Below are 13512 nucleotides of genomic sequence, written 5' to 3' on the forward strand. Positions count from 1 at the left end.
GCCCCCAAGGTAACTGATGAGTCAGAGCAAAGACCGGGCCTGCACTGCCCTCTCCACCCTGCTGAAATGGGACTGCACCACGTGTGCCCTGGGCAATACAGTGTCTGCCAGCCACAAGCAGCTGCTGAACATGTAACGTGATTATGAGGATTAGAAGTACTTTTTTTTTTTTTAATGGTATCACTGTCACCCCAACTAACTGGAACTCACTGTGTAGACCAGGCTGGCCTCAAACTCACAGAGATCCACCTGCCTCTGCTTCCTGGGATTAAAGGTGTGCCCCACCACACCCAGCTCTGTAAGTGAAGTTTTTGCTCCCTAGAGATGACAGTGGGTCAGAGTGCTTGCTCTCTTCAAGCATGAGGACCTGAGTTTGAATCCCCAGTCCCCACATAAAAAGCTGAGTATGGCTGCACATGCCTGTAATGCCAGCATTATGGATTCCCCAAGCCTGTTGGCCAGCCAGCCTAGCAGAATCCACAAGTTTTCCAGTTCAGTGAGAGACCCTGTCTCAGGGCGGTGAGATGAAGACAGATGAGGACATCTGACACCTTTCTGTCCTCCTCTGGCGTCAGCATGCACATACATGTACACAGACACTTGCACACACTTGCTCACATACTACAAAAAGAGGGGGAGATGTGAGAGGTGCATTTTCCACTCCGATCACGAGATTGATTAGGTGTGGTTCATAGCTGCCAGGCTGCACAGAACACCACCACAGAGGCTCAAGACCACACGTCTGCTCATAGTTCTGTACTTCCTCTTGCTTCCCCAAGCCATGCGGGTCAGAAGGAACTGTCCTCTGCCCAGAAGAAGGTGTGCCGGAAACACTGGCTCAGACGACACCAGTTGCCCCCATGGAGAACCTTAAGTCTTTTCAGCGGAAGACATCCTATCATGCCTGCTTTGACTGCCTCACAGGCTCCGATGTCCTCAGGCCCAAAAAAACAAAATCCCATGCCAAAATTAAAAGGCTCTTCATCAGCCTCAACAAACAGTTCAATGAAAATCAATTTTAAGAAAAGACAAAGGTAGAAAAACTGGGGAAAGAATATGAATGAGTAATCCGCAAGTGCCACACACTGCTAAGTACTGGATGGTGAAGAAGTTCACGTCTGTTAGTAACAGGGAACATGTACTGGCTAGTTTTATGTCTACTTGACACAAGCCAGAATTAACTGAAAGGAGGGGACCTCAACTGAAAAAATGCCTCCCTAAGATCCTGCTGTGGGGCATTTTCTTAGTGATTGATAAAAAGGACCCAGCCCATTGTGGGTGGGGCCATCCCTGGGCTAGTGGTCCTGGGTTCTGTAAGAAAGCAGGCTGATCTCTGTGAGTTTGAGGCCAGCTTGGTCTACAGAGTGAGTTCCAGGACAGCCAGGGCTGCACAGAGAAACCCTGTTTCGAAAAACCAAAAAGAAGAAAAAAAAATCAAGAAAGAAAAAAGAAAGCAGGCTGAGCAAGCCAGTAAGCAGCGCCCCTCCACGGCCTCTGCTTCAGCTCCTGCGTCCAGGTTTCTGCCCTGCTTGAGTTCCTGCCCTGACTTCCTTCAGTGATGGACAGTGTGAAAGTGTAAACCAAACGAACCCTTTCCTCCCCAAGTTGCTTTTGGTTATTGTGTTCCATCACAGCGATGGTAACACCAGCTAAGACACAGAGCAAGCTGGAACAGTGGGATACATTGTTATTTTCTTGAGATGGGGGGATCTTGCTTGCTCTGTTGAATTCCTGGGCTGGGACTACCAGTGTGAGCTACAGCACCTGGCTTGGATACCCTTTCACCTGTCAAATGAGCAGATAGATGATTAATACCTAGTGATGAAGCCCACCATGGGGTAGTGGGCTCGCATGTGCACTGGGTACCATTTTTCTGTGTCACCGGCCTTAAAGGCATCTCCCATTGCCGTGGAACCAACCACTCTAGGAGTAGAACACAAGGAAGTAAGTAATGAAGAGGCTGTGACTCTGATGTTAGAACCCCTGAAGACAACCAAAATGTTAGGTTTTCTACATTCATCTAACACAGTGGTTCTCAACCTTCCTGATGCTGCGACCCATAATACAGTTCCTCATGTTGTGGTGACCCCCAGCCATAAAACGATCTTGGTTACTGCTTTGAAACTGTAATTTTGTTACTATTATGAATGGTAATGTGAATATCTGTGTTTTCTGATAGTCTTAGGCAATCCCTGTGAAAGGGTCATTCAATGCTCCCAAAGGGGTCAAGACCCACAGGCTGAGAACTGCTGATCTGTTTCCAGAAGCTGGCCATTTCCATTATGTGGCCTTTGAAAATGGATACATCCTGAGGGTGTAGCTCAGTGGTAGAGCGTTTTCTTGTAGGGCTGGGTTTGGTCTAGGACTGTAGAAAGGGAGTTCCAGGACTGCAATTCCAAGAGCCCTGGCTGTCCTGGAACTCACACTGTAGACCAAGCTGGCCTTGAACTCACAGAGATCAGCCTGCTTTCTTACAGAACCCAGGACCACTAGCCCAGGGATGGCCCCACCCACAATGGGCTGGGTCCTTTCCTACCAATCACTAAGAAGATGCCCCACAGCAGGATCTTAGGGAGGCATTGCCTCAGCTGAGGTCCCCTCCTTCCTAGCTTGTGTCAAGTAGACATAAAACTAGCCAGTACACGCTTCCTGTTCACTATCAGGCATGTGAACTTTGTTTTGTTTTGTTTTGTTTTTGAGACATGGTTTCTCTGTGTAGCTTTGCAACTTTCCTGAAACACTCTGTAGCCCAGTCTGGCCTCGAACTCACAGCGATCCGCCTGCCTCTGCTGTGAACTTCTTCATCATCCATCCAGTGCTTAGCATCAATAACATTTCTGTTGAGAGGGAACACTTCTAAAACATTCAAGAGTGTTAAAGTTGCATATGAACATTAGTCCCCAGTTATATAAATAAAAAACTGTGTCTACACAGTTTAGAGGATTTCAGTGAAGATTACGATGAAGGGGAACGCTGCCGCGGTAATAATGATGGGTAAGTTTCGTTTAAGTATTTGCTTATGTTTTTACAGGAAAATTGACAGCTTTAAAAGTTAAAGTCAGTAACACATAGGTATGAAAATGAAACCGATTACTTTATATGCTAACTTTAAGTTTTCTTAAATAAAAAATTTTTAAAAATCATTAGGTTGTTCTTAACCATCCTGTAAGACAGTCATGATAAAGGAGTTGATTCAGATGGTGGGTGAACCACCTTGTCCTGATGCTTTTTGTTTCTTTCCTCCTGTCAAAAGGTAGGTTTTTATTGAGCATAGTGGTTAATCCCCGAGCTGGGGAGGCAGGTTCCTGGAGGGTTGCTGGAGCTCACTGGGCAGCTACCATAGCCTATTGTGGCAAGTCCTAGGTCCTAGTGAGAGGCCCTGTCTCCAAAAAACAAGTTGGAGCCGGGCTATGGTGGCGCACTCCTTTAATCCCAGCACTCGGGAGGCAGGGGCAGGCGGATCTCTGTGAGTTCGAGGCCAGCCTGGTCTACAGAGCAAGTTCCAGGTAGGCCCCAAAACTACACAGAAAAGCCCTGTCCTGAAAAAAACAAAATCAAACCAAAACAAACAAAAAGATCAAGTTGGAGGATCTGGAGTAATGTGATGGCTCTTGGTTAAGGCACTTGCTGCTCTCCCAGGGGCCCTCACTTCCGTCCCTTGCACCCATACTGGCAGCTCACGATGGCCTGTATGCAACTCGGCATCTAGGGATCTGACATCCTCTTCTGACCCCCTCAGGCATCTGTAGGCTTGTGGCATACCCTTGCCCAAGCATATACACATACACATAAGTAAAAATAAATTTAACAAGGAACCAAGATGGCTCCTTAGGAATGAATTACGCATGCCCCACAAGCATGCGTGTGCACGTGCTCACACAGGAACACTCGCATGGTGGGTTTTTAGCTAGTTTAGATTCCAGGGGTCTGGGTCTGTTCCACCTTCTTTGGGGGAATATTGGCAGGAGTGACATTAAGAGGGCCTGGCAAAGGGAGCCAGGAAGGACAGCCGTCCCTACAGCCCTCCCCTCCCCTCCCCTCTCAGGACTTCTGTCACAGCTCACAGGCTGTCTGCATTGTCAGCCTGGTGAGACAGCTCTCAGGCTGCTGAGGGGCCTGGAAACACACACGTGTGCCGCAGCACCCAGGGCCGGGTGTGCACTTCTGAGCCCAGGCGCCCTCCTCAGTTCTTTGGGCTCCCAGCCCTGCTGTCCTCCCATCCCCCCTCACCTCTCCGAGGGCACTGCCTGTCTGGGTCTTTGACTTTTTTTTTTCCCCTGCAACAATCTTTCCGAACTTGAAACAATCCCTTCAGCCCTGAGAAGGGGGCTGGTGTCCTGGCCAGGACAAGGGGAATGGATGGGCAGGGCCTCACCGCTCGCCATGAAAACACTTGTGAAGAAAGGGCCGAGTGTCACTCTGTGCCGGCGGAGCAAGGGGGCAGCTGGCTCAGGAGGGCTTCTTGGATGAGGTGACCAAGGATGGAACGGAAAAGGGAAGACCAACCATAGAGAGGAACAGCCTGTGGCGGCCGTGAGTGTCTACTGTAGATGTGGAAGGTGGAGGCGGCACCACGCCGTCCTGGTATACAGTAATTGCTCAGCGGCGCAGAGCCTGTGTGCGCGCACCAGGGGCTCTGCTCCGAAAGGGGGCTTCAGCCCAAGCTGAGGACTTGGAGGTTTCTGTTAGGCAGAAGGAGCAACAGAGGAGACTGCAGACCTATGCAGCCTTCCGGGGGGCAGAGGGGTAATCTGCATGGGAAACTCTGAAGACTCTAGAGGTAAATAAATGCTAGGGTCCCATGCCACAAGGCACCTTCAGGGGCCCTCTCTGCAGCCAGTAACCGGGTGTAGAGCCCAGTGGAGCAGAATTTGGAAGGTTTTGCCATTTTCCCTTAGAATCTTTAAAGGGACAGATGTGGTAGCACGTGCCTTTAACCCCAGAACCCCTGGAGCTGTGTAGCCCAGGCCAGCCAGGGCCCATCCCCCCAGGGCCTGCTGTGAACTGGAAGTGTGTGTGTGTGTGTGTGTGTGTGTGTGTGTGTGTGTGTGCGCGCGCGCGCTCTGCAGCTCAGGACAGGTGATGAAGGGAAATAATTTTACCACCTTCTCCTCTCCAAAGTGATAATTATTCATGGTTTGAGAAATATCTGCAAGCTGTGAGGAGGAAGAACGTGCGAGTCCTGCCCCATTTCTGGGCAGCCTGGATGGTGAAGTGAACTCGTGGACTGACTGCAGCAGAGATGCACCCCTTTGGGGCTGGGATGAAGCTCAGTTGGCGAACATGCAAGAGGCCCTGAATTGCGTCAACAACAACATGGGACAGCACAGGCCTGGAGGTGGAGGCAGGGGGATCAGAAATTCAAGATCATCATTGACTACATAGCAAGCTGGAGTCGAACCTGGGCTACATGAGATCCTGTCTCAGCGACACATTCCCTGTAGACTGGCTCTGAGCCTGCCTACACGGACACATGGATAGGCCACGGTGTGCCAGACCCTGGGCAAGACACAATGCACACAGCTCTCGTGAAATACCCCCCAGATCTCTGCAGAGTGGAAACTATAACCCCTGCTTTCCAGACAGGAAACCTGACAGGAGCATCATGGGTCTGAAAGAGCACCAGACCTCTGCTCGGCTCGGCTGTTGATATGACTTAGTATCGACAACTCACACCGTGTGCTGGTAATGCCCACGGCTGTTGGGCTGCCACAAACCACCCCAAGCTTGGTGGCTTAGAAAACAGAAATGCGTTCTCCTTTCTGGAAGTCAGGAGGTCACGTGCATGTGGTGACAGAGCTGCGCCCCTGCAGAGGCCCTCAGGAGAGTCTCTCCCTGGTCTCTTTAACTTCTGGTGACTGCTGGCTTCCTGAGCTGTGGCTGGAGAGCTCCTGGTTCTACCTGTGGTCATGATGCCCTCTCAGGTTGTCGAGCTCACCTCTGATCCTTCACGAGGATTCACGAAGCTGCAGTTAGGACCCTTACAAAGGAGCGCGTAGATGCGACCAACCAGACAAGGCTTCCTGTAGGAGATGCCATCTCCACAGAATCTGGAAAGGAACTGGCCACAGGAAGTGGAAGAGGCAGTGGAAGAGTGAGTGAAGGTCTGGAGGCAGGAGCTGGGGAGCTTCCAGTGGTTAAGGAGAGGCAGGAGTCAGGTGGGGTGGTAAAGGCCTTTGATCTCCGCCCTGGAGAGATGGCAGGAAAATTGTGAGTTTGGAGCTAGCCTGGGCTACAGAGCCCAAAACTGTCCCAGGAGTCTGGTAAGGGGGGAGCTTTGGGATTTGCTTCCATTCTGCCTTTGTGGAGAACTTGGAATGTGGCCGTGGGCTTCGGACTTGGTTCCCCTGGAATCGACCCGAGGCCCCACCTAAGCCAGTTGAGGTGAGTGAGGCCTCCTGCTTCCCAGGTCTCCCTTCCGGGGTCATGTTGCAAGAGTGGGCAAACCCCAGCTGCCACCTGCCTCTCATTTTATATTCATTCATTCATCATTCATTCATTCGCTCACTCACTCATGTGTTAGTACCTCACAGAGAAGCATCCAGCTACCAGAAAAAAACCCACTTCTCAGAACAGTACACCTCCCTCTCCAGTGGCTGACATCATGAACACACTACGCCCTGACCCTCAAGTCCTCACACCTTTCTTCCTAGGGAGCTCTGACCTCAAGAAGAAGAAGAAGAGCTGGGAACAGCCTGCTTCACCCCCGGAGTCAGGACTCCAGGGAGACTGAGCAATCCCGGCACAACATCCATATCTGAGAGTCGCCCTGAAGGTCAGAGTGGAAACCGAGGCTGAGAGAGGGGAGGACCAGCAGATCCTTGTGCAGAACTGGATCAAAGTCCCCTGCGCTCCCCTGTCCGGGACACGGAATGCTCTGGGCTCCTGTAGGGAATGGGGCTGACTATCTGCTCTGGGCTCACACTTGGAGATCGGGGACATGAGGTGACTGACCAAGACCTATCATGACCTTTAGCATGTCTCCCACACGGTGAGGGGCATGCTCACTCTAGCAGTTTCAGAAACATGTGGGGGTTTGGAAGAAAGGCTCAGAACTTAGGTGAAGCAGAAAGACAAGGCCTCCCCGAGGAAGAACACTGCTGATCTGGAGGTGAGCTCAGGCCAGGTGTGTGGGCGAGTAGGGACAACCTCTCCGGAATGGCTGATGTGCTGAACAAGGTGGGAGCCCCCCGACTGCACCTGGGCTCTGCAGGGCCGGGCGAAGCTCAGCTGAACTTCACCAAGGAGGCAAGATACAGGTTGGGTCACCACACTCAGGATGGACTCCTGGGCTCTGAGCCTGAGGAGCTGCCAGCAAAGCGCGAGAGGACAGGCGCTCCGGGGTCCCAAGCCATAGGTATCCCGGGGTCCTGGCGACACCAAGCCTAGCGGAAGCCCTCCTTCTTCCTCCCTCCCACCTACTTTTAGTCCCCTCCACCCGCCACCCTTCCAGGGTCCCCGCACCGCATCCTCACCGCGTCCCTCCCTTGCCCTCAAACAAGCAGCGTGGCCTCTAGGCAGCATCTCAGCTTCCCGGGAAGGGAATGGTGGCAACCAAAGGCACTAAGGTAGAGAAACACCTGCAACACCCGGAACCGACAAAGAGGACGTGTGCACCGGCCAGTGGCGGGGTGCACGGGCGGCGCGGGGAGCCGGACCTCCCCCACACCGCCTCTCCCCCACCCACCCCGGGCTCAGGTCTATCTAGGAGGGGCGGGGCCTGGGGCGGCTCGGGTCCTTTTGTCTGCAGCCCCGCCCCCCCCCGCCCCGCCCCCACGCGGGCCCGCGGCGCGCGGCAGACACGAGCGGCTGACACGAGCGGCCGCCGCGGGCGGAGGCTGCGCGCCGCAGACCCGGGCGGTGCGAGCGCCATGGCGGCGGCGGCCTCGGCGGCGGCCTCGGCGCGGGGCTCGGGCTAGCTGCGGGCGGCGCGGATGGCGGGCGGCGCGGGCTGGGCGGGCGCCCCCGCGGCTCTGCTGCGCTCCGTGCGCCGCCTGCGCGAAGTGTTCGAGGTGTGCGGCCGCGACCCCGACGGCTTCCTGCGCGTGGAGCGCGTCGCGGCGCTCGGCCTGCGCTTCGGCCAAGGCGAGGAGGTAAGGAGCTGGCTGGCCCGCGCGTCCCCATGTTGGGGGGGAACCGCGGGGACCCCCCCCCCCGTGCTGTGCTCACACCCCGGGGGGCCTGGTGCGTCACGTGGCACCCGCCCCCGCGGTGGCCGGCCTGGCCACCACCTGCCCTTCCCTCCCGGCCGTCCCCAATCCGAGGAGCTCTCACATCGAGCCCCTGGACGCCCCCTCCCACACACATCCAGTCGCAGGGGTATGTGCGCCCCGCACCAGGCCTAGGGGGGACAAGGACAGGTCCCTAGCTGCACCTCCCCAACCTAGAACAGGAGATGTCTGCTTGGGGGCCACCCTGGAGTCTGGCCCAGTTCCTGGTGACCTCCCACTCAAGCTGGATGGGCAGGCCTGACTGGCCGCGGGCTGTGCTGGCCGCCGCCGGCCAGGACCAAGCTGAGGAGTGGTGAGCTGAGCCTCTGGTGGTGGTGTAGGGCCGCATGGGTGGCTCAGAGCGGAATTGTGGGGGCCTTTAGCCGGTCTCAATGGCAGGATCTGAAGTGCCAGTGTGTCATGAATAACTACCCATTGGGCTAGTGTCCTCTTGCTACCCACACAGGTTGTGTGTCCGTGTGTCCGTGTCTGAGGGGAGGACAGGTTCATGTAGCCGTGCAGTGGTCCGCGTCTTCTGGATTCAGAAGCTCCGGCTGAGCTTTGGGTCCCCAAGGCCATCTGAGACCTCAGGCCCTATGTGGGGAGCTTGGGACCTTGGTTTCAGATGTGTACTGGGTGGCATTCTGTTCTCAGGACAGACAGATCAAGGTGGCATTTTCGAACATGGGAGGAGCTGGGCTATGACCAGTCGGCCTGATGCCTTCTTGTCACCTGACAAGTGGGAGGTAATAACTATCCCTTTCTAGGTGTCTGGGCACTGGCCAGAACCTGGGAATCCCCGAGAGCAGGAGGTGGAGGAGGGAGGCAGGTGTAAGGACTCGGGTCCCCCATCCCAGGGAGCTTACTACTGTTCCCTCCTGTTGAAGCCCATTCTCTACCTCGTCTCTGCTTTGCTGGGGGCATCTGCTGCGGCTGTGGCCTCCGCCTTTCTCCTACAGAGGTTAGCAGAGTCTCTCTTTTTGGCCAGCATCTCCCACCTGAGCAGGCCGAGCAGCCCCTAACACAGGAGGAGGCCACAGGCCGAGCAGCCCCTAACACAGGAGGAGGCCACAGGCCGAGCAGCCCCTAACACAGGAGGAGGCCACAGGCCGAGCAGCCCCTAACACAGGAGGCTGCAGGTTGCTGGTGTGAAGCCTTCTCCTTGCTTTGGTTGAAACCTAGAATTCTAGACTCAAGGGACCCTGAGGCGTGGGAATGGTCTCCTTGCAACCCCTGGCAGGAGGCCAGAGCCCTGTGACCATATCCCCAGGCTGGACAGACACCTCCTGTCCTTAGACCCTGCTCCCTCTACACTTGAGAAACAAACCTACTTGTCTCTTAGTCGTCCTGTTTCTGCACGGGGACTCACCTGGGCTTCCCTTCTGCACTGTAGCCTTTAACGATGTGAAAACGTCACTCCTCTGCCCCCGTTCCTGCTTACCCTTTCACCCCTGTCTGAAGCCTGAAGCCATTTCCAGCCCATCCGGCAGGGGCCAGATTTCTACAGATGTCATTGATGAATTGTCTCACTGTTTTCCTAGCACTAATAGGGCTGGACCTGGTTAACACACACGGGGTGGGAGTACCTTTTCAGTGGTTCCACACGCTCTCTACTCACACCAAGTTTCTGGCTACTAAAACCTCCAGGGATCTGTTAGAAAACTTCTGACTAGGCAGCGAACCTCCACCCTGGGTCTGGCCAGTGATTCCTTTATTTACTAAATGATTCTTATATCATAGCCGGAGTTTCTGAGGACTAGAGTAGGTTGCAAATGTGGACAGTCAAAAATAGATCTATTGTATTCCTGTCCCCTAGGGAGGTGACCAGAGCGTCCCTGTACTTACATGTAGCTTTCTGCATGAAATGAGATCATACTGCACCATGCATTCTAACCCAGCTCCTCCCCCAAATGATCCTCACATTTGAGCTGACATAAACTATCAGCATATTTGTTATGGAGACCCTTTCCACATTTCTCTATTTAGCCCCAAAATGTCTACTTCTGATTTTATTTATTTATTTTTTTAAGCTTGTTTTCTCTCTCCAGGACTGTGCAGTGCTCCCAGTCCACGTGACTCCGGCACAGTCCCCTCCAGGATCCTGACTTGTTAAAGGGGTCAGGCCTCTTGTCTCTCGTTAGTTTCTTAAATCTAGCCTGTGGCTCATCCCACATTCCTACTCAATTTCGTCGCGGTTCCTCCTGAGCGCCTCGGTCCTTCCTCTCTGCTGCTGTGCGGGAATCCTCCGGCTGAGGGAGAAAGGACGCAGGGCAGGACCACGGACAGGGCCTGAGGCTCGGTGGGGCTCTTCTGCTATCTCTATACAAATTCTCAAATACAGCAGAGCACTGTTCCTCAGAGATGGGGTTCCTTCCCAGTGCTGTGGGCTCGGACTGTTTTTGTTTACACATCTGCCTGTGACATTGATTTCCCAACCCATTGGTGCTCTAGAGACGATGATTGATTATTTCTTAGACATGAGGTTCACTGTCTACATTTTACTAACTGCCCTGGCTACCGGGCAGATCAGGATCAAGCACAGTAGGTTTTAGAGTATGAAATAAATATCCATGAGAGCATAAATGAGTAAATGAATTAATAATGCAAAAAGCCCCCGTACAGGAGAAATCCTGGAGCCAAGAATATACTCAGAAGGTAAAATGCTTTCCTGGCATGTATGAACCCTGGATTTGATTTGCAGAACTACATTAAAAACAAAACAAAAAAAAAAGAAGGATATGGCTGCATAAAATTGGGCCCATCAAAATCCTGCCGTGGGCTAGGGAGGAACTCACAAGGCCCCAGCTCTCCGTTAACATTTGTAGGCAGTTAATAGTAGCCATGGGGGAGGGGTTCGTGAGGACTTTCTCTCCCTAGAGATCTATAGACAGTTAATGGTTGCTGGGCGGAGGAAGAGCCATATTCTTTAATGATGTAGCCACTGGTAAGGTGGCTGTGCTCCTGTAAATAAAACCTCTCACCCATGTTCCTGTCAGCAACCCTAATGAAACTCATCTGGTCTCCAAGAAGAGAAACGGGGTTGGGAGAGGACATGAGAGGAAAAGGTGGTTTGTTGGGAAGAGGATGATCAGTGGGTGGAGGGCAGGGGGTTAATGGGCGATGAAAATGATCAAAATACATTCCATACATGCATAAAATATCGTAACAAATCCCAGTATTATGTATATTAATACAGGTTAATAAAACAATTTGGGGGGTTCTAGACAGGGTTCCTCTGTGTAGTTTTGGTGCCTGTCCTGGAACTCACTCTGTAGCCCAGGCTGGCCTCGAACTCACAGAGATCCTCCTGCCTCTGCCTCCTAAGTGCTGGGATTAAAGGCGTGCGCCGCCACCGTCGCCCAGCCAATAAAACAAAATTTTAAAGGCGTCACACACCTGTAACCCCAGCACTTAGGAGGTAGAGGCAGGAGGATCGGAAGTTCAAAGTTGGGGCTGGGAAGTGGCCTGAGTGGATCCCCTAGATCCCACAGTGGAAGGAAAGAGATCCGGTTCCTGAAAGTTAACCTCTGAGTGCCACGCATGTGCTGTGTGTGACACCTGTGTGTCCACACACACCGGAGAAAAAGAAATTCAAGGCCATCCTTAGTTACATAGGGCGTTGAGGCCAGCCTGGGACAACGAGACCTTGTCTCAAAAAGAAAAAAGAAAAAAGGTGCTCGCTTCGGCAGCACATAGACTAAAATTGGAATGATCCAGAGAAAATTAGCATAGCCCTGCGCAAGAATGACACACAAATTCATGAAGCGTTCCCCATTTAAACTAAATAAACATATGACTTGTGTGAGATAATTCCTCATCAAGGGGGGAACTTGACCCCTCACCCCTTGGGCAGGAGTTATGCCTTGACTTCCTAGGAGTTCAGTGGGAGAAGAGGGGAAATTGACAGTGGAGAAACCTGACAGATGCCACCCCAGAATGTCACCAAGGTCAGTGTCAGCCCTCACTGAAGGGACAAGAGTGTTTCACCCAGCTCACAACTATGGTGGTCGCGAGAGAAACAGTGGACAACCCCCAACACCACCTGAGGACATCCCACTGGGCACTGACCAGAGCTCCTTAAAATGGCCAAGGAGAGTGATGAGTGTCTTGTGGCATCCTGGGTGGAGTCCTAGGACAAGAAGAGGACGCTAGTTAGACAGTCAGGAGGTCTGAAGGATGGACTTCATTGATCACGGTGTGTCTACCTATAGACTGGTCTCCTGTAGTCCCCTGATTTGATGACTGAAGGTCTTGGTGCCACCCTGAGGCCTCTGTCGATGGACAGGAGGAAGCACTCAGGTGTGGGGCTTTGGCCGGTGCTAGGCAAGCGCCTGCCTCTCTTGTTGGGATCTCTGCAGGATGTGTGGACCTGTGATGAAGGAGAGTTTGATTTTCAGGCTTTCTAAGCAGCCGGAGGTGCCCTTGGAGGGTGTAGTGGGTAGGGAGCCCTGAAGTGAGGAGGCTTCCGTGAGCTCCCCTGCATGTCTGGCATGTGGGTTGGAACTTCACCACATCCTGCGTGGGTGCGGAGCGGCCTTCAGTCCCAGTCCAGCGCTTAGGCCCAGGAGCTCTCCCCAGCACCTGAGCGGAAACCAGAAGCAGAGGAGGAGGAAGGAGATGAGACTGTGGAAAGAGGCGGGCAGAGGGGATCTTAGCCTGGGGAAGAAGCACTGAGAGCGAAGCTGGGCCAGATGAATCCTATGGGTGCCCAGGTCTGACGGCCCCACAGGGACACACCCCCACAGGGACACCCCGGCTGCCTCTCCGTCCTAGGGTCCGTCAGGGAAGAGCCATGGCGAGCATGTTGTTTGGGAAGGAAACAGAGTTACCCCGGTCTCCCTGACACCCATGCACTGAGACCCACTGCAGGCAGGACCACTGGTGTCCCCCAGTCTTTATATGGGGTGTGGTAGGAGGGGTGCAGCTTTGACTCTGGGCTGTGTATTGAGGGCTCCTTCCCTCCTACCCCAAGCAGTCCTACCAGGTAAGGTAGAGAAGGGAACCTGTACCCTGCACAGCTGTCTGGGATGGAGAGCCGAGCCGAGCCGAGCAGAGCTCAGGCAAGGTGCAGGGAGCAGTGGCCTGGACGCACCCTGCTGTATGCATTCCCACCCCTGTCCTATGGAGTGTGTAACCCCGTATTTTTTATAGAATACGCATTCTGCTTTTGATTTTTGTTGTTTTGTTTTATTTCTGAGACAGGGTCTAATTCAACCTAGGCTAACTTCCAACTCACTATGTAGGTGGGCATGACCTTGAACTCCTGATTCTCCTGTGAGTGCTGGGCTTTCAACATGTGGCC

The 13512-nt window shown here is 53.4% G+C and overlaps 1 protein-coding gene and 1 non-coding gene across 3 annotated transcripts in view; both read left to right on the forward strand.

Moving 5' to 3' along the window:
- The first annotated feature begins 7855 nt into the window (after window positions 1-7855).
- The window catches only part of Rab11fip4 (RAB11 family interacting protein 4), a 112433-nt gene continuing 106776 nt past the window's right edge, over window positions 7856-13512 (forward strand). Inside the window, exon 1 of one of the 2 annotated variants that reach the window (XM_028866938.2) lies at window positions 7856-8093. In XM_028866938.2, coding sequence (XP_028722771.1) covers window positions 7935-8093 — 159 coding nt within the window. In that variant the 5' untranslated portion in view covers window positions 7856-7934. The remainder of the gene's footprint in view (window positions 8094-13512) is intronic. The other variant, XM_028866939.2, reaches the window with a different exon arrangement.
- On the forward strand, window positions 11884-11989 carry LOC114691609. The gene has a single exon (XR_003734222.1). It is a non-coding gene; the product is annotated as a U6 spliceosomal RNA (small nuclear RNA).

The sequence above is a fragment of the Peromyscus leucopus genome, chromosome 8b (assembly GCF_004664715.2).
Source record: "Peromyscus leucopus breed LL Stock chromosome 8b, UCI_PerLeu_2.1, whole genome shotgun sequence".
In the NCBI taxonomy this organism is placed as follows: domain Eukaryota; kingdom Metazoa; phylum Chordata; class Mammalia; order Rodentia; family Cricetidae; genus Peromyscus; species Peromyscus leucopus.